General features: G+C 45.6%; 1 protein-coding gene across 1 annotated transcript in view; it reads left to right on the forward strand.

Moving 5' to 3' along the window:
* Positions 1–23571, forward strand: part of ASXL2 (ASXL transcriptional regulator 2) — a 181568-nt gene that overhangs the window by 44942 nt on the left and 113055 nt on the right. Inside the window, exons 2-3 of the mRNA XM_025214141.1 lie at positions 2998–3080; positions 8951–8953. Of these exons, the coding sequence (XP_025069926.1) occupies positions 2998–3080; positions 8951–8953 (86 nt within the window). The remainder of the gene's footprint in view (positions 1–2997; positions 3081–8950; positions 8954–23571) is intronic.

Here is a 23571-nt window from a genome sequence, read left to right on the forward strand (position 1 = left end):
GGGGGGACAGGGACTCCCCCAGTGCCTGTTGATCCCCTCTGACTAGTTTATAGCAGGCCACAAGATCCCCCCTCAGCCTTCTCTTCTGGAGGCTGAACAGGTTCAGGTCCCGTAACCTTTCCTCATAGGACCTGCCCTGCTGTCCCTTGATCATGCGAGTGGCCCTCCTCTGGACCCTCTCGATGCTGTCCACAGCCCTCTTAAAGTGCGGCTCCCAGAACTGGACGCAGTAGTCCAGCTGCGGCCTGACCAGTGCCGCATAGAGGGGGAGGATCACCCCCTTGGTCCTGCTTGAAATGCATCTGTGGATGCACGACAAGGTACAGTTGGCCTTCCTAGCTGCCTCCCCACACTGCCGAGCCATGTTCATCTTGGAGTCCATAATGACTCCAAGACCCTTTTCCACCTCCGTGCTGACAAGAGGGGAGTTCCCCAGCCTGTAGGTATGGTGCCGGTTGTTCCTCCCCAGGTGCATCACCTTGCACTTGTCTGTGTTGAACCCCATCCTGTTCTCCTCCGCCCATCCTTGTGGCCTGTCAAGGTCCGACTGTAGCCTGTTGCTCCCTTCTATTGTGCCCACATCCCCCCACATCTTGGTATCATCAGCAAATTTGAACAGGGTGCTTTGCACCCCCTCATCCAAATCACTGATGAAGATGTTGAACAGGGCGGGCCCGAGGACTGAGCCATGACTTCTCTGATTGACGGTAGCGGGTATATTAAACATAGTGCTCAGTGAACCTGACTGGGACTCGGGCCTGATGTGCTGAGTTTTTGTGCAGACACACAAGATGGCATTTAACAACCCTTGAGAATTGCAGTCTTTATTAGTGACTGGACCACAGCAATCTTTAAGTGTGTCTTGCCCTACTTTCTCATGTGTGTGTATGCTGTATTGCCTGCTTAGTCTGTAAGCCTATGTAAGATGGGGCTGACCATCCACTTGAAGTGGGAAGAGGTTTTATTTTTATCTACTGTTCAGGAATCACTTCAATATGCAATGCTTTGGGCACTTGGACTATCTTAACCTAAAGCTTGGTTTAAATGGGGCTGAAGGGAGCTTGGTATTTCTGGTAGTCGCACCGAGGCTGAGACTTCAGTTTTAACTGCCCAGTAGAACAAAACATCCTTGCAACATGAAAATATGGGCCATTTACTGCTTGAGATATTAAAACAACCTAAGTTATAGAAACACAATTCTGGTGATTTGGCCTTAAAAATATATCCAGATTGGGGTTTCCTAGACTACAAAAAACAAACAAAACAAGACAAAGAAACCTCAATAACAAGAACAAAAACACCTCAGAAAGAGTAAAATTCACCAAAGGGACTTCAAAAGGTCAGACCTTTTATGGAAAAAAGTTTTTTATTCTTCAGTCTCCTCGTACCACAACTACAAATTTTCAAGCCATGTTTGCAAGTGCCCTTTTGTGGCAAACAGTGACCTCCTTTTTCAACTGCCATGGCAGTGCAGAGAGTATCTGAAACACCCTTAAGGAAGGACACGTGATAGCCAAAACAGCGTTACCTGTGCCAATGGCTGCAAGGAAGAGCTTCTTTACAGCAAGGGTGACCAGGATCTGGAATAGACTTCCCAAGGATGCGATGCAGACCCCAACCTTGGAGGTCTTTTGATCATTTGATCTCAGCAGTATTCCTGCCCAGAGCAGGGGGGTTGGATTCGATCTTTCGAGGTCCCTTCCAGCTCTTCATTTCTGATTGGATAATTGAATGTATCTGCTTGATCTATGCTCCCAGCAATTGCAGCTCAGTGGACCTCTAGGAATCCCATACACTTGTAGACACTGAGGATTTGTGCTTTCAGGCTAGAGATCTGTTTCGCTTCATTCTTTGAATTCCAGGATGCAGCTCAGGTCCTGATATCCCATGCTAGTGCCACATCAAAAATCCTTCTGGTACTAACTCTTCTCAAAAAAGGAACACCATCTACCAGGAAGATGGCACAACCAGCCTGTGTGTGGCACTTGGCAGATCAGGTAGGGGAAAGGCCGCACAGCAGCCGATAGGGCAGGAAGCAGAGAGCAGGGCAGGAGATGAGGCAGGGAGCACAGGGCAGGAGGCAGACAGCAGAGGAAAAGACTGGGCAGGGAGTACAGAGTAGGGAACAGAAAGCAGAGCAGCAGATTGGGGAGAGGAAGGGAATCAGTGTGACACTGGGAGAGTGTGGGGCTAATTTTGTGGTACACCTACCAAAAAGGTTAGCTCCCAGTTCTCTAGAAGGTGCTTGGGTTGTGTTAAGCTTAATCTCTGCATACCATGCATATCAACTTAAGGCAGCAGATTCAATGAGGTTGGCTGGAAGCTGCACCAAAACAATGCTCCTACACCCAATCTTAGGAAATAACGTCACTGTTTCCATCGTGCATGCTTAATTATGGTTGAAAAATAGGCATTGTAGGTAGCCAGAGGCAATAGTATCCATCTTATTTTGTTCTTGATCCCTTTTTGGGGACCCTTTCCTCAAGTAAGGTTTGCAGCAATTGAATATGTGGATATGGGACTTGTTTCTGATGAGGCTGGATCGTCTTATTCCATGCAGGAATGTTTCTCACTAGGACAAAGAGCTCTTTCCAGGAAGTCATTCCTCCTTCCCTTTACTTCGTGTGCTCTAATGTTTTTTTTGCTCATTCTCCTTTTCCATGTACACTATAATGTAACTTTCTGAGTGCAAGTCCTCCATTGACCTGATTCTTACATGTCCACCAGTTCGAGACATCTGAGAGTGCCAATTAAGTACAGAAGTGCAAAAAATCTTTGGAAATTCCTTCGTCTCTTGTGTTTGGTCCACCAGGTGACTTGTGATTTCATTTTGGATGCTGGGGGTAGGGAAGAGACTTCTGCAGCTTAGTAGTTCCCTTCTTCCAGTTCACCCCCTGTAGGCATGAACCACATTTAATGGTTTTCAGGATAAATACCTTGGATGTGGGGGAGAGTTGATTTAATAACTTACACTTTTAATCTGTTTTTGCTTACCAGGTCCTGGAGAAATACCCTAATACACCTATGAGCCATAAAGAGATTCTTCAAGTTATTCAGAAAGAAGGACTGAAAGAAATCAGGTGAGTTTCTTAGATATGTTGCAGTAGTGACTTAGAGCAAGTAGATAGGAGTCTGATCCTCCCTTCAGCACTATTCCATGTGTTCCTTTGGTTCTGAAGGCAAGCACGTATGATGGGACATAGGTTCCCAAGCACGCTTTCAAAAAGGACTTCTAAGGCACTAGCATCAAAAACATTGTACCAAGTAGCTAGTGCAGTTCATTCATACTTTAAATGGGAATGAACTAATAGCAGTCTGTGATGTTCAACCCTTTATAAATCCTATTAAGGGGGGCAGGGTGTGATACTTCGGGCTCTGGAACTTTTTTTAAGTGCAAAACTGAAACTGACTGCACTAGCTTTAACTGAATTGGTTTTGAGCATCTGAAATGAAGCATCTTTCCATTCATCCAGAGTGTCACTTCTCCAGTGTGTCGATAAGAGGTGGTGGCCTTTTTATTCAACAATTCAAAAATTTGTGTGACTATTTGAAAATGCTTTGTTCCACTTCTAGAACCTTTTCTAGTTGTCACCACCCTGAGCCTTGAGTCTTTTGAATGTCCCTTATTACAATCAGTTTGTACCTGTTTGAGTATTGAACCATTGCAATTGCTCTGAATATTCCACTGTTCTCTCATTTATATATCCTTTTGCAATTAAAAAAAAAAAATAATAATTGGGGTGGAAAACAGAATTCTTACTCGACTAAATGCCTATCTGGATCTTCCTGTTTATTTGTACCTTCTCAAATACTCAGGAAAGCTTCTCCATGAATTTAATCAAAAAGTCAAAACAAGAACATAACATCTCTCCTCTTCAGTCAGATGCTTCATGATCCAAACTTTTTATTCATATTGGCATAATCACTAAAAAAAAAAAAAAAAAAGCTCAGCTGCAACTCGATTAAGCAATAGCGTACCCTACTTCACTAATAATTTTAGAGGTTTTTGTCCTTTCATTGATGAAGGGACTAAAAATATAGCTATATATTCCAATATATGAAATGGCTATCGAGCATCTTGACAGAAATGAAGCACCCTTCAAATTCGGAAATACACCAGACCTTTCATTCTGCAAATAAGATGAACAAAATAAAGTAGATCTGCTGCTGCAAGTCAAATATGGCTACTCACTGGAGTTAAGTTTTCTTAATGGAATTATAGTTAGTGGGTTTTGTTTTTTTTCACAAGGAGAAAGTTAAAAACAGTAGGCAACAAGGAAACTCAATTCTCTACATTCATTGTAAGGAATCGAGCCAATTTCTACTAGGAAGAAACTTTAATGGGTGGTACTAGATTCAGTGCCTCGTGCAAGGAAGATGTAAGTTCTAAAAAGGAACTATGCAGCCCCAAATGCCAGTCTGCCCCTAGGAAAGATGACAGGATCCCACCATACAGCTGTCTATGCCCTCTCTAATTTCATTATCAGTAGATGCATTTACTTGGTGTACAGAAAGTCTGCATCAGTGCTCATGACAGAATGCCTTGTCTTATTGTAAAAGCTGATGCAAGTCATTGTTGCATCACAAACAGGACTGGGGAAACTGGCTTCTCCAGTTTTCATGCTGCATTATGTTGCAGCAAGACCTGGAAGGCATTAACACCTCCTTATACCTAGTTGAACAGCTCTGGCTCATAGAAAACGGATAAAACCAATTCATATTTAATAACTGTATTGCTTCAATAGTATGCAATTGCATTCTATGTGAGAAGGGAAAATCCTATCCTGTCTAGCAATCAAATTAAACATTTACTACTTAGTTCATATGTTGGGATTTTAAAAAAGGGAACGGTATAGAAAAGTGTCAAGGAAGCACATGTATGAAATGTATGTCCAACAGTGAGAAGAGAAAAAATTTTGGCCTTAATGTCTTGAGTGTAAACACAGAAGACTCTTCAGTTAGATTAAAAACTGGGGTTTCCAGCCTTGAGCCCATGCAGAGATGTCCATGACCCTACCATAGGAAATGGGGACAGTGGTTAGAGAGCTTTTAGACAGCCCACCTTTTAAATTCTATGGCTTTAACCAAAGGCCCCTCAAGAAATGCAGCATTAAGCCTCAGCTCCACACACGCTTTACTTTACTACTTGTGCATCTAAAGGTAATATGTTGTTTTTAGTCAGAATAATCCAGTTTTACTAATGGCCACTGAGATGTACAGTTGCTGTGTTTTATATTCAGAATATTGAAATGTCTTTCAATTACCAGTGTAGCCACTAGAACATTGCAATTCTTACTTAAGTTTTAAGGGTGAGTGTCTAGTTTCAACAAGAGATGGTTGGAGACTATTTTCCACTGTGGAGAGAGTTTGTATGAAGACCAAAGAAGCTCTCTGTTTGCTTGAAACTAAGTAGAGCTTGCACAAGGGTCAGACAGATCACTAAATTTGGCATCAGGAAGGATTTTTTTTGCATACTTCAAACTGCATGGGCTGTGTGGGCAGGGGCTTCCTCCCTCTGTGGGGCACGGTCCTTTTCCTAGGACCTGCTGAGCAAGCAACTGCTTCCCTGTTGTTGCAGCGGCAGGGCACCACAGTGCCCGTGTTTCCTGTTTGACCTCTGGCATATTAGAGAGCATTCCTGGGGTTTTACATACTGTTCCTTGCAACTGTGGGTGAAAGTTTGAAGTGGTGACTTAAAGCATTACTTCTGATTAAAAACTGCCTGAAAAATGTAGGGGACTGGACTTCATGATCTAGGAGGCCCCTTGCAGTCTTCTGTTCCTGTGTTTTGTGAGCTTCCATTTAATTGCACCTCTTTTGCCTGTAACACTTAAAATGCACTTGGGGATGAAATTTCAGGCCTCTTCCTTCAGCTTGGGACCATGCTTTGCACTTCCATTTTTCTCTGTCCTGAAGGCATTATTGGCACTGAAAGTGCAGCTGCAGCTCTGAAACTTGCACAAGACTTCAAAACTGCAGTTGTGGTATGAAAGTGTCACCTGAGAACTATTAGGGGTGAACAGCAAATACTTAAGTTGTTCCAACAGTTTCATGGCCAGTAGTTGTATAGTTCTGCGCTACTTATAGTCTGCCAGGGTAGGTACGCAGCCTGAAGGGTTAAGAGGTAAAAATATGGTGAAGTTTAGATGGGGCAGTGAGAGAATAGAGGCTTTCCTACCCTGTGTTACCAAAGGTGTTTAGTGTAATTGAAGCCTGTATTTCAGGTTCCCACCAACAAACAAACCTCCACACTTCAAATTTTAAAAAAGTTTCCTTTTATTTAACTTAATAACTGAGCAAGAACCCAGAACTGAACTGGACTTCCTAGATCAGAGACCAGTCCCCTCTGCTCTCCCTCCTGCAGGCACGTATACAAATCACACTTGTGAACTGTTCAGGACCCACCATTACAGAACTAGTCATGCATTTTGCTCCTAGTACTCCTCCTAGAAGGCTGTTCCAGAACCTCGTTCCCCCTAGAAGCCTCCCTTATTTCCAAACTAAATTCAGCACTGGCCTGTCTACTTGCATTTTCTTCTTGTGCCACCATTATCCAGTGGCTTAAATACTCTTCTTCTCTGGCATTTACTTCTCTTTATGTATTTATACAACAGTCCTATTCCTTTCTAACATTGTGAAGCTAAAGGACCAATACTGCCTCCTCCTTGTAAGCCTCTCCGTTCCCCTGATCATCTTAACAGTCCTTTTCTGCAGCTGTTTCAGTTTGAATTAATCTTTCTGAACCATCAAAAATGTCAAAAGATCCATCCAAGCCATACAGCTCACTGGGTTAGCATGCTTAAGGCTTGCTGGTCTGGCTAGAATTGAGCTGTCACTGCCTTTGTACACTGCCATTAATTACTTCATTCCTACTAAGAAATATCTCTCCCACTATCCCAAGAACACATTTGCTTCTTCCATCCCACACCACGCTGGTGCCTTGTCTTCCTGTGCTCAGACTCCACATCAGATCTTTCCCGCCCCTCTCTATTGTTTCCAGCTGATGAGTTCCCAGTTTATAACAAAAATCTCTTGTTATCAGTCCCAAAGTGCAGGACCTTGGACTTCATACCACCCCTTGCTGATCTCCAGGACAGATTTATTTGCGGATCATCAGCATTTTCCATTTTTTTTAGGGCTCTCTGTTTACTCCTTTTATCTGGACCCACTGTAGAGGCAGGCTTGCTGATTCTTCTTGCTAATGACTCCGCAGCACCCAATTCCTGGCGTTGGCACAGATTCAGTCCTTTCCCTTCTATTCCTTTTGCATTCTATGCATTTGTTCTCATTCGTTCTCTGGCTCCAGTCCCGGACCACCTCTGTTATTACCTCTCTTCTTTTCTTGCTATTCTAGCTGCCTTTAGATCTAGGGCTGCACTGATGAAGGCTTTCTTGGCCAATGCTGATCTGATTTTAACCAATATTTAGTAATAGTGCAAGGCATTTTAAATGACTGACAAACTTTTTTTTTTCTTGTTTTGCATTTGTGTATGCCTCCTGCCTGCTTCAGCCCTCAATGAGAAAAGCGGTGACCACCTTATTCCCATGGCTCCTACCTGCCGTCCCTCATGGGTGGGGTGGACCCCTGCATGGACAGCAGTGCTGGGTGCATTTGGAGTCCCAGAGCACTCTGCTGTCTCAGCGCTGGCAGGCACTGGGGAGAAGCTGCTTTTGCAAAGGTACCCAGTGGAGCAGAATGTCCCTTGCGCAGCACCTTGCCCCACCTGCGTGCAGCCCGTCTTCGCGGCAGCCCCAGTGCTTAGGCCCCTGTTATGCATGAAGTGTTGTCGTGGCGGCAGCAGCAGGAGCCAGTTTCATTCCCTTTGCTGACCATGGCACCCTGCAACTATTCTCTGGTGCCCCCTTCCCCTCCCACTGCTCACTGGGACCTATAGTCTGCTGCGGACTTCGGGCTGGCGGCTGGGTGCGGGGACCAAACTAAACTCATTGGGGTGCTCCGGGCACACGGCTGTAATTATCGGCTACAATGACCAATGACCAAAAAAAGCCGATGGCCAATAACATCACTTCTCCTTTTATTGGTGCCGATCCGATAGGTAACCACTGTATATCAGTACACCCCTCCTTATACCTTCAAGAGCAAACTGGATGCTTATCTTGCTGGGATCCTATGACCCCAGCTGATTTCCTGCCCTTTGGGCAGGGGGCTGGGCTCGATGATCTTCCGAGGTCCCTTCCAGCCCTAATGTCTATGAAATCTGTGAAACTCCAATTTCTGCCTATTTCTTATCCATGTTGTTATAGCATAAACTGTTCCCTGAACTAGGTAGTTTCCTCTGTCTTGCTCTTATGTTTGTACTTCCGTGAGACTTCATGCCTAGGTCTGCTGTCCAGGTCCTCTTATTCAGGAAGTATTGACAAATCTAGAGTTTCCCACACAGCCTGCTCTGCTCCATTCAGTCCTCAAATCCTCAGCACTGTTTCAACTGCAGCACAAGTCCTTGGATCTCCTTTTCCACAAAATTTTTATCAGAAAATGATTTCATGCATAGATAGCTTCCACCATATACCCATTCAAGGCTTACATACAGCCCTGTAGCTTTTGCATTCAGCTTCATCATTGCCTCCATTTTTCAAGTCCCCTTTTCTGACCAGTAGCCATCATCTTCACTTCCTTCATACTTCTTCAACATGTATAAACTATCACACACCAGCTGACCCCAGGTTTCAGTTAACAGGCTCAAAGGGACAACACACCAAGTAGGTAAAGAACTATCCTGCTGCCCAGACTGCACTTGCCAGGTAAATGTGTAGAATGTCTGTTACTAGTGCGGCGGAAGAGCCAAAAACTGGTTTTGGTACTTGCCTGAAGCTTCAATTAAAAAACAAATAAATAAAAATCACACTAGTAATATTCGGTTGTATTGGCACTGCATTCCCAGTTTGCAGTTCTACTTCCATAGTTGTTATATTTGAGCACTAATGTTAGAAGGTATCATTACACATGCTTTTTTATGGCTTTATTACATAGTATCCAAGCATCTTAAACATTTAAGCTATTTTTACAGCGCACTGAAGTAAGGAAACATTACTGACCCGTTTCGGGAACAGAGGTGAGGCAATTTGCCTAAGGCCATACAGGAAGTCTGTTAAAAGAGGGGACTGACCCGAGATCTGAAGATTAAATATATCAGTTATTTTCAGAAACAGCAAGATTCTTGATCTGTGGGTTACCGACACATCTGAAATATGTTTTAAGCATTGGTAGTTCATGTCTTCAATTAGCTTTGATTCCTTCCTGCTCGCTTAACTCGCAGCTCTGCACCAACAATTCAATTTAAAGCAACTCTGAAGTCAACAGTCTCCAGTGCTTTTTACAGCAGGTCTCAATACATTGGGTTAGATGAAAAGACAGGCACCTACACACTAAAACAAAACAAAAAAAATACAGAAATGTAGTTATTTGTTCAGTTGTATTGGAAGTAAAAGCTAATTGGGCTTGCAGCTGAACAGCACTTTTGAGTACTATTACATGACACTTGAGCTATGCATTCACCAGCCAGGATCTTGAAATCCATTTTTATTCTTAAATTTAGGGTCTTGCAACAGTATGCTGTCACACCAAAGGAAGTAGTGTAATTTCAAGGAGAAAACAGGGAGCCAGTACTAAGTTCAAGAGCTTCACTGTTTCTACTTGCCCTTTCAAGAAATGTGTATTGAGTCCTATTAGTTGTTTCATGCTGCTTTCCAATATCAGCAGTTTTCTTGGAGTCAGTCTCCTGGTAATGAAATCTGACTAACCACCCACCCTTTTAAAGACCGTAAAAGGATCAAAACCTGACTTCAACTTAAAATTTAAAACAAACCTTCAAGAACAAATAATAAAAGTAGGTTCTGAATATATTGGAACTAACCTACATAGAAATCCCCTTTTGGCAGGACTCTGCAAGTTGTCCTGCAGGCCTGACCTGGCATGGGGGTGGTGGCAGAGAGCTGTGCCAGGCTATCCACTCCTTCTGCAGCGCTCTTCTCTGCTGTGGAGCCTGCTGCTTTACCGCATCTGCAATTCCCCTTGCTGCAGAGGGGTCGGGGTCAGTGAGGAAGGTAAGTGCAGGCAGCTAGCTCTTCCGGGGGACTTGTGGCCTGCAGCTGGAGCTGGGTCACAAAGGGCGGTCAGTCATTAGACGGGCATGCTAAAATTTCAGCCATACTCCCCCCCGCCTTACTACTTTTGGCAAAGGAACACTATTAACAGTAGGTGGAAGGAAGGCCTAGTGGTAACTGGTAGCCTGGCACATGGGAAATGCATGTTCAGTTTCCTGCCCTGACATTTGTTGGGGCTGTGACCAAATCGTTTTGTCTCCATCTGTGGGGACCTGTGGAAGAAGCATTGTTTATCATGGGTCATACCAGATTACATGTAATGTTGGTGTTGATAGTGACAGAAGAATTTATCGCTGATAAGATGATCATGTTCTGTTAACGTCCATCCATTTCAATTCCAAGTTGAAAAAAATTGCATTACAAAAAACTAATTACTCTTTTCTCTTTACTCGTATTTAATTATTAAAGGCAGGAAAGCTATCCTTAAAAATAGTAAAACTTGATAGAAAATGGTTAGAATGCTTTACTTACGGCCAATTCAAGACTGGTCCCTATAATACATTCCACCATTGGACTAGACTCATTTTCCCTCCAGACTATCCAATATCTCCAGCAGTAAAGTAACTGGATGCCCCAGAAAATGTGAAAGAATAAAGAGTTTCTTTGGTGGTATCTTTTACATTGGACCAACTGTGTAGCTGGAAACAGGTTAAACAAGCTGTTGAGCACCAGGTGCCCTTCTGTAAGTCTTTTAAAGTAGGTTACTCATACGCTACCCATACAACTTTCATAAAATCCTTCTTGTGTGTGTTCTAAAAGAAGCTCAATCATTTCAGTCCCTGATGGGTCTGCTAAGGTTACCTTGTTAGGACGATGCTCCTGAAGACAGCCAGACATGACCATCAGAATCCATGGATCCTACGCATCTGTCCCAATGTGGTGTAGCTCTTCTGAGGGACTAAATGCGCTCACAGAAGCTGTGTGGGTGAAACTAAACTGCTACTACACTCCAGAATGAACAATCGCAGAAAAAAGGTGAAAGAAGAAACCCCCAGTCATCAGTGGGAGAACATTTTTTGCAGAACAATCACTTCATTTCTGACCTCACAGTCCTTATATTCAAGGCAAATCTGCAAAACGCCATCAGAAGACAGGATGCTAACCACCAGGGACTAAAACAGGCAATAGTTTCATGGCTCATTATAATTGAGCTGGTGCGTCTCCGAACCTCTCGGTACTCCACAGGTAATAATGACCCTTTTCTCCCCTGTGGCCTTGCTCTCTTACATAACTAAGGCTATCTATTTAGCTAAAATTCTCTTGCTTTGAAGGGACTTTTAACTTCTTTCATCCTAGTTTACCATCTGCCTCCATCCCTCTTAAAGGACTGTTTTCCTTCACGCGTGGATTTAACATGAGCCACTCTTTTTTATCTGGTATTTAGCTCAGGCTACACTTATTTTATCCCAAACTGAGGGAGAGGGAGGTGTTGCAGGATACCTTTAAAACCCTTCTAAAGGCAGTTAAAACATGAGCATTCATATATTTACCCCTTCTTAGTATCCTCTAAGCATCTTAAAATTATGCCACTTGGGGCAAAGCCAATCTTTGATCCATTCTACCCAGGTTGAGAAGTTGTTGTTCTCCATGGAGAATAGTGATCAATTTGATGTCCTCCAGTATCCCAGGATGCACCCCTCCCCCCCCACGCACACCCGTGTGCGCTCCATGGAGCAGCTTTTCCACCCTCCTGAACTCTACTGCCCAGGGGGTGGTACTGGCCCAAGTGTCCCAAGACAGCGCTGTGCTCTGTGCTGTGCGGTGAGTGTGCTGGTTCGCAGCTCTGCCCTGGTGTGAGTGCTGTGCAGCAGGGAACGTGTAGCCAGGCAGAAATTCAGTTAACTGCTTATAGCCCCTGTGGTGGGTGAACTGAATTCCTTCCGCTGTCTGGAACGGGAGCACAGGGTAGATGGCCCTCTGCCCAAATGGGACCAGGGGAGCCGAGAGCAGCTTGGCAGACCTACTTGGGGTGGGGCTCCCCCATCCCAGCCAGCATAGCCCCTACTGCCTCCTACCCAACTACCCTCGACCCAATCCCAATTCACTGAGACGCATGCAAGACTTTTGGTCCTTTAATTTTTCTTAAACTTATTTCTCCCCCTACTCCTTTCTCTGCTTCTCCCCACTCCCCACACTTTACTTCAAACAGTTTTTCAAGACTTCTCCCCTTTAACCTGCAGCTCCACCTCATCTCCTGCTGCTGCAGAGGGAGAGGAGCCACACGCTGGTTTCTCCAAGGGCTGCGTGGCCGCCTCCCCACTCTTCCCACCCTAGAGGAGGGATAGACTCCTGGCTCCATGCTCACACCTCTGCTCTCCAGACCCTCTAGTGGCAGGTCACAGTTGTGCGGCTCAGGCCAGCATTAAGCTTTCCCTGCAACTAATTCAAACCTCTTCTAACTTTAAGATGACCTAACAGTCCACAGACTTAAAATGGCTGAAAGGTAACCTGTGCCAGCTTCCTGAGAGGTAGTTGGGCATGTTAATTTGAGGGCAGGAAGAAGGCAGAGCAGGGTGGTAGTACCTTTAAAGACTAACTGGTTCGTCTCTAATGTATCACTCTGTCCTGCCTCCTGCCAGACCTCCAGGATGGCACTTTGAGCCCAAAAGTTGGTCTGTCATCTCTTCCAAGTGTGCAGTTGGTCCAATGAAAGGTTATCCCCAGAAAACCTTGCTTCTCTCAATCTCCAGGTAAGTAGCAGTCACTGGAAGTATGCCCTTGGAGCTGAAAGGCAAAGTACTTGACTTAAGCATCACTTAAGTATGGATGTATTTTCTTAAACTGGAAGAGTAATTCCATTTAGATGGGCATTTGGCCGATGCCATTTATTATAGCGGAGTGCCAGCTGTGTTTGTATTTAAAGTGAGAACCCTTTTGCTTAAAACTGCATTTCTCAAACTTAGAATATACAAGAGGACAAAATAGAAATGAAAAAGTGTAAATACCTTCCTGTACCATACTCACCTTTTCCCCTAAAACTAGCAATCCAATATTGGGGGGCCTATTTCAAATGAGGAAACAGTTTGGTTAAAAGAGAGCACCTCTCTCTTCATCCTGCCTTCCCAAAATGGGGTATGTATCTTACCTTGGGGACATATGGGATGCAAATAAATATGCTACAAGTGAGGAAAAAGAAATTGAATCTTTGGGGGATCAAACCACAGCTCTAATTATGACGAGGGATGCTGGTTTTCTGTTTAAAAATTTCAAATTCTCTTCTTAAAAACCTCGAAATCCATGTTTTTCTGTGATTAAAATGAAATGCCACTGTCTATCTAGGTATCAGTTGAATGCAATGTTTTATTGATATATTTACAATTTTTAAAGCAACTTGGAAGCCTACCAGTGCCTCAAGCACTATAATAAAATACATTTTAAATACCTATAAATTTTGGTGTTGATTTTTGGGTTTATCACGGAAAATCGGAGCTCCCCACCCCCTTCCTCCACCAGTACATGAGTCCAGCTGTGGCTGTCCCCCCTCACCGCTTTGTTGTGCTGAGCAGCCCTGCTGTGCCAGTGCCCTGTCCATGCCATGGCCCCTCACCGCCTGCCCTGTCAGAGGGGGCCCCCAGCTGCCAGGCTTATGTGGCCAGGACCTGGGTCCGCAGCACCTGAGCCCCAGCTGCTACCTGTGTATGTGTGCACATGCACATGGTGCCCCCTGCCTGACTGCCTTCCCCCCACTCCCCTCAGTCCCTCGCAGACTGGAACTCTGCACCCTGCAAGGGCAAACCCACTGTTTCCCACATTTTTCTCTCTTTTAAAGGAGAAAATCCAAGTTTTTCTCCTTTAAAATAAGAAAACCTGGTTTTTGTCACATTTTTCCATGATGAATGCGAATTTTTCCCCCTCTATGCGACGCTGGTCAGGCCGCAGCTGGAGTACTGTGTCCAGTTCTGTGCGCCCCATTTCAGGAGGGATGTGGACAACATGGAGAGGGTCCAGAGGAGGCCACCCGCATGATCCGGGGACAACAGGGCAGGCCCTACAGTGAGAGACTGCGGGACCTGAACCTATTCAGCCTCCACAAGACAAGGCTGAGGGGGGACCTGGTGACCGTCTATAAACTCACTAGGGGGAACCAGAAGGGTTGGGGGGAGACGCTGTTTCCCCTAGCCCCCGCTGGCATAACAAGGAGTAATGGGCACAAGTTGATGGAGAGGAGGTACAGATTGGACATCCGAAAAAACTACTTCACAGTTAGGGCGGCTAGGAGCTGGAACCAACTTCCAAGGGAGGTGGTGCTGGCCCCTACCCTGGGGATCTTTAAGAAGAGGCTGGATACTTACCTGGCTGGACTCATTTGAGTCCCGTTTTTGTTTTTAGGGTGGTTTTTTTTTTTGGGGTTGTTCTCCTGCCCTGGCGGGGGGTCGGGCTAGAAGATCTATTAGGTCCCTTCCGACCCTAAAACTATGAGACTATGAATAGAAAACCCAGATCCCTAATTATGACCAAATAGTTTCAAGCTGTCTAAAACACGTCCCATGTAATGAATGGCATCCACCACCACTTTGGTAAAGCAGTGATAAACTGTCAGCAGAGAAGGTTTAGCTCTCTGCTAACTCTTGCAAACTGATAACAGCGTGTATATGGTACCAAGAGGATTTCTAGCTGGCCGGTACTCACAAGACGGTAGCTTAAGGAGATAGGCTGTAGCCAGTGGAACCTGCCCATTCCCAACCAGTATGTTTGACTCTTTCTGTAGGCAGATCAAGAACATGTATGTGCAATAGGGTGATTATTTAGGGGAACTGTAATTGATTAAAACAGACAGTTCAAACGCTTCCTAAATTATTTACAAAAAATAAAACCTTGTTCCATACATGCATGCTTCCAGCAAGGAAAGAGGTTCCAGGATGCCAGGAGGAGGGATTAGGCTGGGTGACATGGGGCTGGTCTACAGTATATTCCCTGCCCTTAGGCGATCCTGGATCTGGAACAGTCTGAACCTCTACTGCCACCATTAAACTAGGAGCCTGAGGCCCTGTCCAGATGAAGGGGTCCCAGACCCTGTCCCTGTCTCCTGATACGAGCTAGTATCTACACAAGTGTAGACTTGCTAGTTTCACGCATCAAGCACAAAATGCTGAGGCTGATGCTGGGTATGCTGCTGCATCCCATCCCATCCCACAAGCTCTCAAGCACTAGCACTGGGAAGAAGGGATGAGCACATCATAAGATGCATGGAGCTGGTTGTATAAGAGGATTTCCAGCCGGTTCATTTTCACTGAGAGTAAAGCAGAGCTTGTGCAAGAGCTACCTCCCTGGAGCTGGCAAGTGAAGGTTGCAGTGGCATACACCTTGAACTGGTTCTTGCTTGTCAGAGTTTGAATTCTACTACAAGGGCATAAGATCCCACCTAGCAACCTTCACCATGCATTAATAAAGTGTGCCTGTTCATTTCCAAGGGGTTCCCTTCTTCTCCCTCCAAAGGAAGCCTTTTAGTAATCGGGTAAGCCAGGGCTACTCAACCCCAAGCCTGCTGGCCAGATCCAGTCCTTGGCACCGTATCATGAGGCCTTCAAGGCTCCACAGGTCTGCAAATTTGGCAGGGTGTCACCATTTCCTCATTGCCAAGCTTCTGGACCTGTGGGGAGCCCTGTGGGCCAGCAAACGTGGCTCTGCATGCTGGATCAGGCATGCAACATGGCATGAGCTTGATCCTGGAGGCACGGACCAATCTGGCATGCAGGGGCAGCTCGTTGCCTCTAGTCCTAATCCTGGCTCAGGGCTTGATTCTGGCACACGGGTGGTGTGAGGGCCAGCCAAGACCACATGAGGTCCAGTCTAGGCTGTAGGCCAGCCCTGCATCACTTATCTGGCCCATGGGGCCAAAAGTTTGGGACCTACTAAGGTAAGCAGCTCAACATGCAGGCCTGCATGACAGATGCTTTGTGGTTAGATGATACCATGCAAGTGATGTTCCTAGCTTTTCCAGGACCCCTTATTATAGCAGAATGGGTATAAAGTCACAGTTTAAAATACTTGCCAGACTAAGTGAATTAAGTGGCTGACAGGAAGGCATGCCTCATTTGGGCTCTTTCAATGCCTCATAGCCTTGATATTTTGTACTGCGGTGGATATCTTATAAAAACACACGGGATGGAACTGGCACTCCCTGCTTGGGCAGTGACCCCTGTAATGTGCAGGTTCCTTACCAGCAATATTTTCTGCTAACAGTTCCTTATCACAGCAAACCACAGGTATGTAAGCACTCCTCCACTGCATTTGCATCACAGCAGTTCTGACCGGTCATGTGCTATGTGTATGTACAGACTTGGGGCCACTGCTTTGTGTAGGCTGCTACAGTCATGCCCTCAGAACACATGATCACTCCCCAAAAAGCTCTCGTCAGCCTCTCCGTGGTGGCAGCATGTATCTTAACTTTTTGTTTCCTATTTTTCCAGAGACTTAGTGTGTTACCATCATAATGCCCAGGTCCCCAGTTACCCTAGGGGGCAGTGAAAGGGATTCAGTGCCTTAATTGTCTGCTCTACTTGGATTAAATTTCTGAAATAAGAAGCCTCCTTGACAGAGATTGATTTCATCAGTATGATTACAGGCCATTCTGAGACTTCAACAAGCCTGTATAGTCCAGGTTCCAGTACTACAGGCCTCAATTCTTTCTCCCAGTTTTCCTGAATTTGATGTTCTGAAAAGGTTACCCCAACTCTGTCCTAGTAACGTCTTGTCTGTGAATTTGAGTGAGAAAGGCAACGACTCACTTCCATCCCATGGCTGATAAGGAAGCCATGGGATAGCAGACAGAGCAAATATCTTTCTAATATTCTTGCAAAACCAATAAGGAGGTGAACGCTTATTGGATTTGCAAGGGATTCATTCAACAGAAGCAACTATAATTTAGACTGCACAGCTGCTTTTTCCATCCTAAACACTTTCTAAATTTCTGATTAGGAAGGAAAACTATGCTCTTCTAGATCACGGCTGTCCAACTGGCAGCTCGCAGGCAGTTAACTTGCACCCTGTGGGCTCCCGTTTGGCACTACTCCCCACACTGCTCTGGATGCTGCTGCCGTGGCCAGGATCTCCGGCTCCCAGTGCAGCTTCTTATAATGGATAGCCTTCCCAAGTGCAAAGATATTGAACTGTATCAAGGAGCAGTGATATAAATTCCATCTTGCTGCTCTAAATACTTAACTGATAGGTTTCCTAAAAACTACAATAGATCTCTGGGCCTTGATCTTTAAGAAACAGTTATCCGAGACCCTCAAAGTGGTACATTAATATTAGAAGCTATAACTGCATCAGATGATGGTGTAGGCAGTATTAACTCATCATTTGCTAAAGCTGTAAAAGGCTTAGAAGTTTCTGAAAGGCCGAGTCCTATCTGAATAGAAGGCTGGGCTCCAAACACATTCAGCATATGTAGTTGGGAATCCTCTTGGCTGCAGTGAGATTCAGCAAGCATTCAGCAATAACCATTCAATTTAGCGGGTATCTGAGGCTCTAAGGGAGTTATTTGGCATTTTGGGAGACAAACAGCAAGTCCAGTAGAGTACTTTCTACTTTGAACTCTCCTGCACTGAATTTCTGAAGATCAGCTCTTCAGTTGGTGGTAGCAAACTAGCACTCGTTCTGTCAGGAGTAAGCCATCTGGGTTCAGACAGAAAAATCCATCCCCCTTTTCCCAGACACAGGGTGTGTCTACACAAGACGTGTACTGTGGAGCTGACTAATAGCCCTGCAGTAAGAAGTCAGCATCCACACGTGATGCTATTAGGCTGGAGTAAATAACGCTGCTGCAACGCACGTGTTGATGCTGACCTGGCTGGCTGGGGCACAAGGGTGCTTCAGGGCAGGGACTGCCTTCTGGCTAGCCCCATGCTGTAGCACCCTTGTGCCCCAGCCAGCCCCTCCACAGCATGTTGAGCCCCTCTGCAGCTGCCAGCTGGGGCTGTGCTGCCCTGACTCAACACGCTGCAGTCCCGGGCACACAAGTAAACATTGCTCCTGGGAGCAATAAATTAGCGTGAACTGTGCCACAGTTTATTCAGCTGCACTTAATAGCACGTGTAGACATGCCCACAGTTCCTTAAAAAGGAGGTAGATGTATTCATAGTTTCATAGTTTTAGGGTCGGAAGGGACCTAATAGATCTTCTAGCCCGACCCCCCGCCAGGGAGGGAGAACAACAAAAAACCCTAAAAACAAAAACGGGACTCAAATGAGTCCAGCCAGGTAGGCATCCAGCCTCTTCTTAAAGATCCCCAGGGTAGGGGCCAGCACCACCTCCCTTGGAAGTTGGTTCCAGCTCCTAGCCGCCCTAACTGTGAAGTAGTTTTTTCGGATGTCCAATCTGTACCTCCTCTCCATCAACTTGTGCCCATTACTCCTTGTTATGCCAGCGGGGGCTAGGGGAAACAGCGTCTCCCCCAAACCCTTCTGGTTCCCCCTAGTGAGTTTATAGACGGTCACCAGGTCCCCCCTCAGCCTTGTCTTGTGGAGGCTGAATAGGTTCAGGTCCCGCAGTCTCTCGTTGTAGGGTCTGCCCTGTTGTCCCCGGATCATGCGGGTGGCCCTCCTCTGGACCCTCTCCATGTTGTCCACATCCCTCCTGAAATGGGGCGCACAGAACTGGACACATTGAAGGGAAAGTGATGAGAGAGTTAGACTTGCTTGATCACCTAAGAATACTGAGATGTAACCTAGCAAATGCACACAGTTTTTACAGTATTAGGGTAGTGGAATATTTGTTACGAGCCTACAGAGCTTGAAATCGGCAAGAACTGCACAGGAAGATGATACAGTGAAGCCCCAAATAGGATCCTGGTGCCAACTTAACTAAAGACTTTACATACCCTTTCCAGCAATGGATACAAACTTTTGCCAAGCTGGAAGCCTTGAAATCGAGGCTACCAACAGATGTGGGGAAAAAACAGTGCTTTACTGGAAGAGGAAGCGTGTTAGTTCGACCCAGCTCCCCACCATCTGTATAGATCGATTTAATCAGCTGTTAGCTAAAAGCACCAAAAAGCCCCACCGGCATGTGCGATTCTATATAGACCTTGGGTGAGTCGGGTCGAATGAACATGATGCCTCTTCTGGGCGTGTGCTGCACTCGGCGAGGGGGCATGCCAAGCTTGAAGTAAAGCTCTGTTTTCATAGATTTCATAGATGTTGGGGCTGGAAGGGACCTCGGGAGATCATCGAGTCCAGCCCCCTGCCCCAGGGGCAGGAAGTCAGCTGGAGTCATAGGATCCAAGCAAGGTAAACGTCCAAATATCTCTTGAAGGAGTCCAGAGTAGGTGCTTGCACCACCTCCGGCGGCAGTCTGTCCCAGGCCTTGGGGGCTTGGACAGTAAAGAAGTTCTTCCTTATGTCCAGCCTGAAACGGTCTTGCAGGAGTTTGTGACCATTGGATCTTGACATCCCTTGGTGCACTCTGGTGAACAGGCATTCCCCCAGGTCGTGATGTACACCCTGATGTACTTATAGGAAGCCACCAGGTCAAGTCAGCTTTCCTGAAGTCGAGGACTTTTGCATTGCTGACTGACTTGCCAGCTTTATGGTGGATGGTGAAGGCGATCAGCAAATAGTCACTGTCTCCCAGCTTCCCTTCGATCATTAGGTCGCTGATTTAAGTCAACCCCGTTGTCAGTACCAGGTCGAGCAGCGTTTTGCCTCTTGTCGGTCCATAGACTTCTTGAGTCAGATAGAGCTCATTCACGTACATGAGAAAGCTTTGCGACTGTTCGGATGTGGTGGAGTGCTCTTCCCGCGTTATGTCCAGGTAGTTAAGGTCTCCCATGACAGCCACGCACCGGGAGCGTGCAGCCTCAGCCAGTTCCTTGGTTTGGTTTGGTTTGGTTTGGTTTGGTTTTGTTGTCACATCTACGAGCAGTCCAAAGGCAGTAGTAAACAGCAACCTGTTAAGAAGTATAGGAGGACTGTCCATTCCCAGCAGATGTCTATAGAAACAAGGTGACAGAGGATTTAATGGAGGAGTCCTGTAGAAGGTAAGCCTCCCAGGTTTCAAAGCATCTTTCGTGTATGGACCCTGGTGAGATGGATATGCATCTAGTCCACCTGCTGCAGGAGAAACTGTAGGCAAGATGACCTTCCCCGTATTTCCTGGGTCCTGCGGGAAGAGATTCTTTTACAATGTGGAGTGACCCATGTATAGTTAACTTTGATGCGCCAGCTTAGTAAAGCTTCCCCAGGAGGCTAGTCTTAATTGATAATTTATGTAGTAACAGTTGGGATTATAGTCACCAGTGAGTTGGCCTTGGTTCATAGGAAAAGATCCAGAATATTTAGAGGTTTAGTTTTGGGGTGGGTTTTTTTTCTTTCTTTAGACTAATAGAGAAGTTCAGCATAGCTAATAATTCTTTGCTTTAGGGATGAGTACTAGAGGAACCTAACGAGTGGCCCCACACTTCTTTCCAGAAAAATCTGGGCACAACTCCTGAGAGGTATTTGCTTTTTGAAGATCTGGGTCCTGGTGCCTGTGCTGAGATAACAGGCTGTTTTGTGGCAAAAAGGCAAAGAAAAAAATCACTTGTAGAAAACCCTTTTGAACCTGGTATATGTCAGTAGTTTAGAGTCCTCCGGAGGAACATGCTAATTTGTCTTCTGTGAAGGGGAAACATGGGGCTTGTCTCCAGGGGTAATGTAGCATGTAGCACGTAGCACACCAGGGGGTGAACTAATAGTGCACTGACTTTCTGCATGAACTCTGGGCGGGGAGCAAGCGCAGAGCTGCAGTTTCACACTCCACCTTACTGCACGCTAGCTGCTTTGCACCAGGAGTGTCAAACCTGCTGGGCTGTCTGCTGGACAGCCCCAGTGGTGGTGGCAGTGGTGTTAATCCTGCAGCTACCAGTTGTTCTTTTGGTGCAGCTTCGGTACTTGGGAAGTTTAATTGCTGCTGCTGCTGCTCATAACTCTTTCCCCCCACCCCCTCTTCCCTGATGCCCAGTTTCTGCAATGTTGAGGGATGGGGGCGAGCGGTGTTAACTCTCTGGGTTCCAGAGCCACGTTGAGACAACTCCAGCAGCCGCAGGAACTCATGCTGCCATAGCATGAGCTCCACCACTGCGGTGGGCAGCCCCGCAGACTCGATTCAGGCCGCAGAGGTGGGTGGTCCAGCCTGCGGGGGCCATATGTTTGACACCTCTGCTCTAAGTGAACAGAAGTCATTACCTCTTAGCACGACAATGAGTCTTCTCCTTGATCTGATCCACTCACCTGCACATATTTGCTGAGATGTGGGGCAAGTGGTGGAAGGGGGAAGGAACCTGTACTCCTACCACTTCCGATCATTACTTGTCTTCTCACTAGTGAGCTTCTCAGGGCTGTTTACTAGTTACACTGTGCTCTGGGCTGGCCCTCATCTTGCACGGCGGTGCCTCTGCCTGCAGGAGATTCTGGTCCTAGACAGCAATCTCACACGACCAGTGAAGTATTACAGGATGAGCATTTTACTGTTTTGCACAATTGAATGAAAAGTGCCACCACTACAGAGATTGACCAAGTCACACTTTCTCCTTGATAAATGCATACTTTCACATCTCTCCTGCACTTGAGATGTTTTTCTTGTCATATCAGTAAACTGAAATGGGTATTTTTTTTAAATGTCCTATATAAAGATGATACCGTAACTCTAACCACATTTTCCAGGCAGCTGTATTTGAGTGTTAAACATATGCGTATTAGAAACAAAACATTTTTATGTGCGTCTTGGCAGAATTCTGTTCACCTATAACTGACTGAAACATTTTTGCATAAAAAGTTGGCTTTCTTTGGAGACCCAAGGAATAAATCTTGTTCGAAAGAAACCCGCAATAAATTTGGAAGAGGTTAGGAAGAATAGCCCCCTCTTGAGACACAGTCAAGCGTATACTGTAGACTTTTCATTTTCTGCCATGGGCCTGGTTCACACTGTAAAGCTTTGCCTGCATAACTGTTGGCTTAAGGGGTGTGAAAAGTTCATACCTTCTAGCTGGCATGCCCATGCTACCGACCCCTTTGGAAAGGAGCTTCCCTCATTTTGGGAGCTGGGGTTGCAAAGCAGCAGAGAGCCTGCCATGTGCCGTGTCTCCACTAGGGGACTCTGCCACGCAGCAGTGCCACCACTGCCGTGGGACAGTCACCTGTAGTATAGGCCACTGGTTTTCAACTGTTTTGCATTTGAGGACCCCTAAAAAAATGTGACTGGAGGTGCATGGCCCTTGGAATTGTAAGTGCACGTATTCACGTACTTTTGATTGATCACAGTCATGGTTCATGCACCCCTTAGACACGTAGTCTGTGGCCCCTTGGGGATCCGCAGACCACTGATTGAAACTCACTGGTGTCGGCGGATCTATGGTTGAACTTGTACTGTGTGGTATGTTTCCAGATGAATCGCTCAGCAGGTAATTCATGGCCTCTGTGTAGTAGCACAGCTGAGAGGCCTAGGGACTGAAGTGAATTACCACCGGCACATGCTGTCTGACTCTCTGACCTTGAAGTGAATCTCTACACACTACCAGACTTGTTTCACTTTGCTGCCAGGCTGTCATTTTATCTAGAAGCTGTGTTCAGACTTGACAGTCCTATTATTGCTTCCCTGAAAGTGAAGTGAAAAGAACATCTGCAAACAGCAGATACCACTTGTCTCACAATACGTATGTTCGGTTTCCACCAGCCTGGGTAAAATGCAGGCTGATCCAGAAATGTGTGTCTGTTCCAAAATGTGTGTGTTAGTGCAGTGATGTATTCTAGTTCTGTGAATGGGGTGGAGGGGTCATATTAATTGCTAGCTTGTTATTTTGGTAAAGTTTTTAAAGGGGTGTCTTTCTCCTTTTTTTGGGTTGCACTCCAACTCCAGAAGGTAAGAATCACTGCTGATGTTCTAAAGCTACTGTTAAATAGCTTAATTGAACTTAACTCACAGCTGCATAAATCTTAATTAAGAAACCAACTGGCTTGTTTCACACAAAGTCTAGAAGCAAAGTAATAGCAGCAAAATTAGTGTTAAAGCTTTCATAATTTGAATCTACCTTTGTGTGCATGCTGTTTGCATTGGCTTTAGTGCAATGCAAATTTGAAACCTACCCTGCTTGTGAAATTTGTGGAAGACGTCAATTAGTCTAACAGCATGGGAATGCCTAGTGTCTTACATATTAACATTAGCATTGTCTGTGAACCTGATGTGAGAGCAGATGCTTGATTTGTTGCATGATGGTGTATTTTTCTTTTTGTGCATCTCTGTTTTGGTGATTTGGAGGGAGGGACACCTTGTATTGAGCAAAACAGGTTTAACATGCTTCCGTTACGAAGTTTTTAACAAGACGGTTTTTTTCTGAAGTGTAACTGTGTTCTAAAGTTTGCAAGCTGGCGCAAACCGTATCAATTTGTCCCTTTTCCCATGTATTCCAGCAGATATGCATATTAAACTGCTTCTAATCAAAAAGTTAATCTCGGAGTTTACAGTATGCTC

The sequence above is a fragment of the Alligator sinensis genome, unplaced genomic scaffold (assembly GCF_000455745.1).
Source record: "Alligator sinensis unplaced genomic scaffold, ASM45574v1 scaffold8_1, whole genome shotgun sequence".
NCBI lineage: Eukaryota > Metazoa > Chordata > Crocodylia > Alligatoridae > Alligator > Alligator sinensis.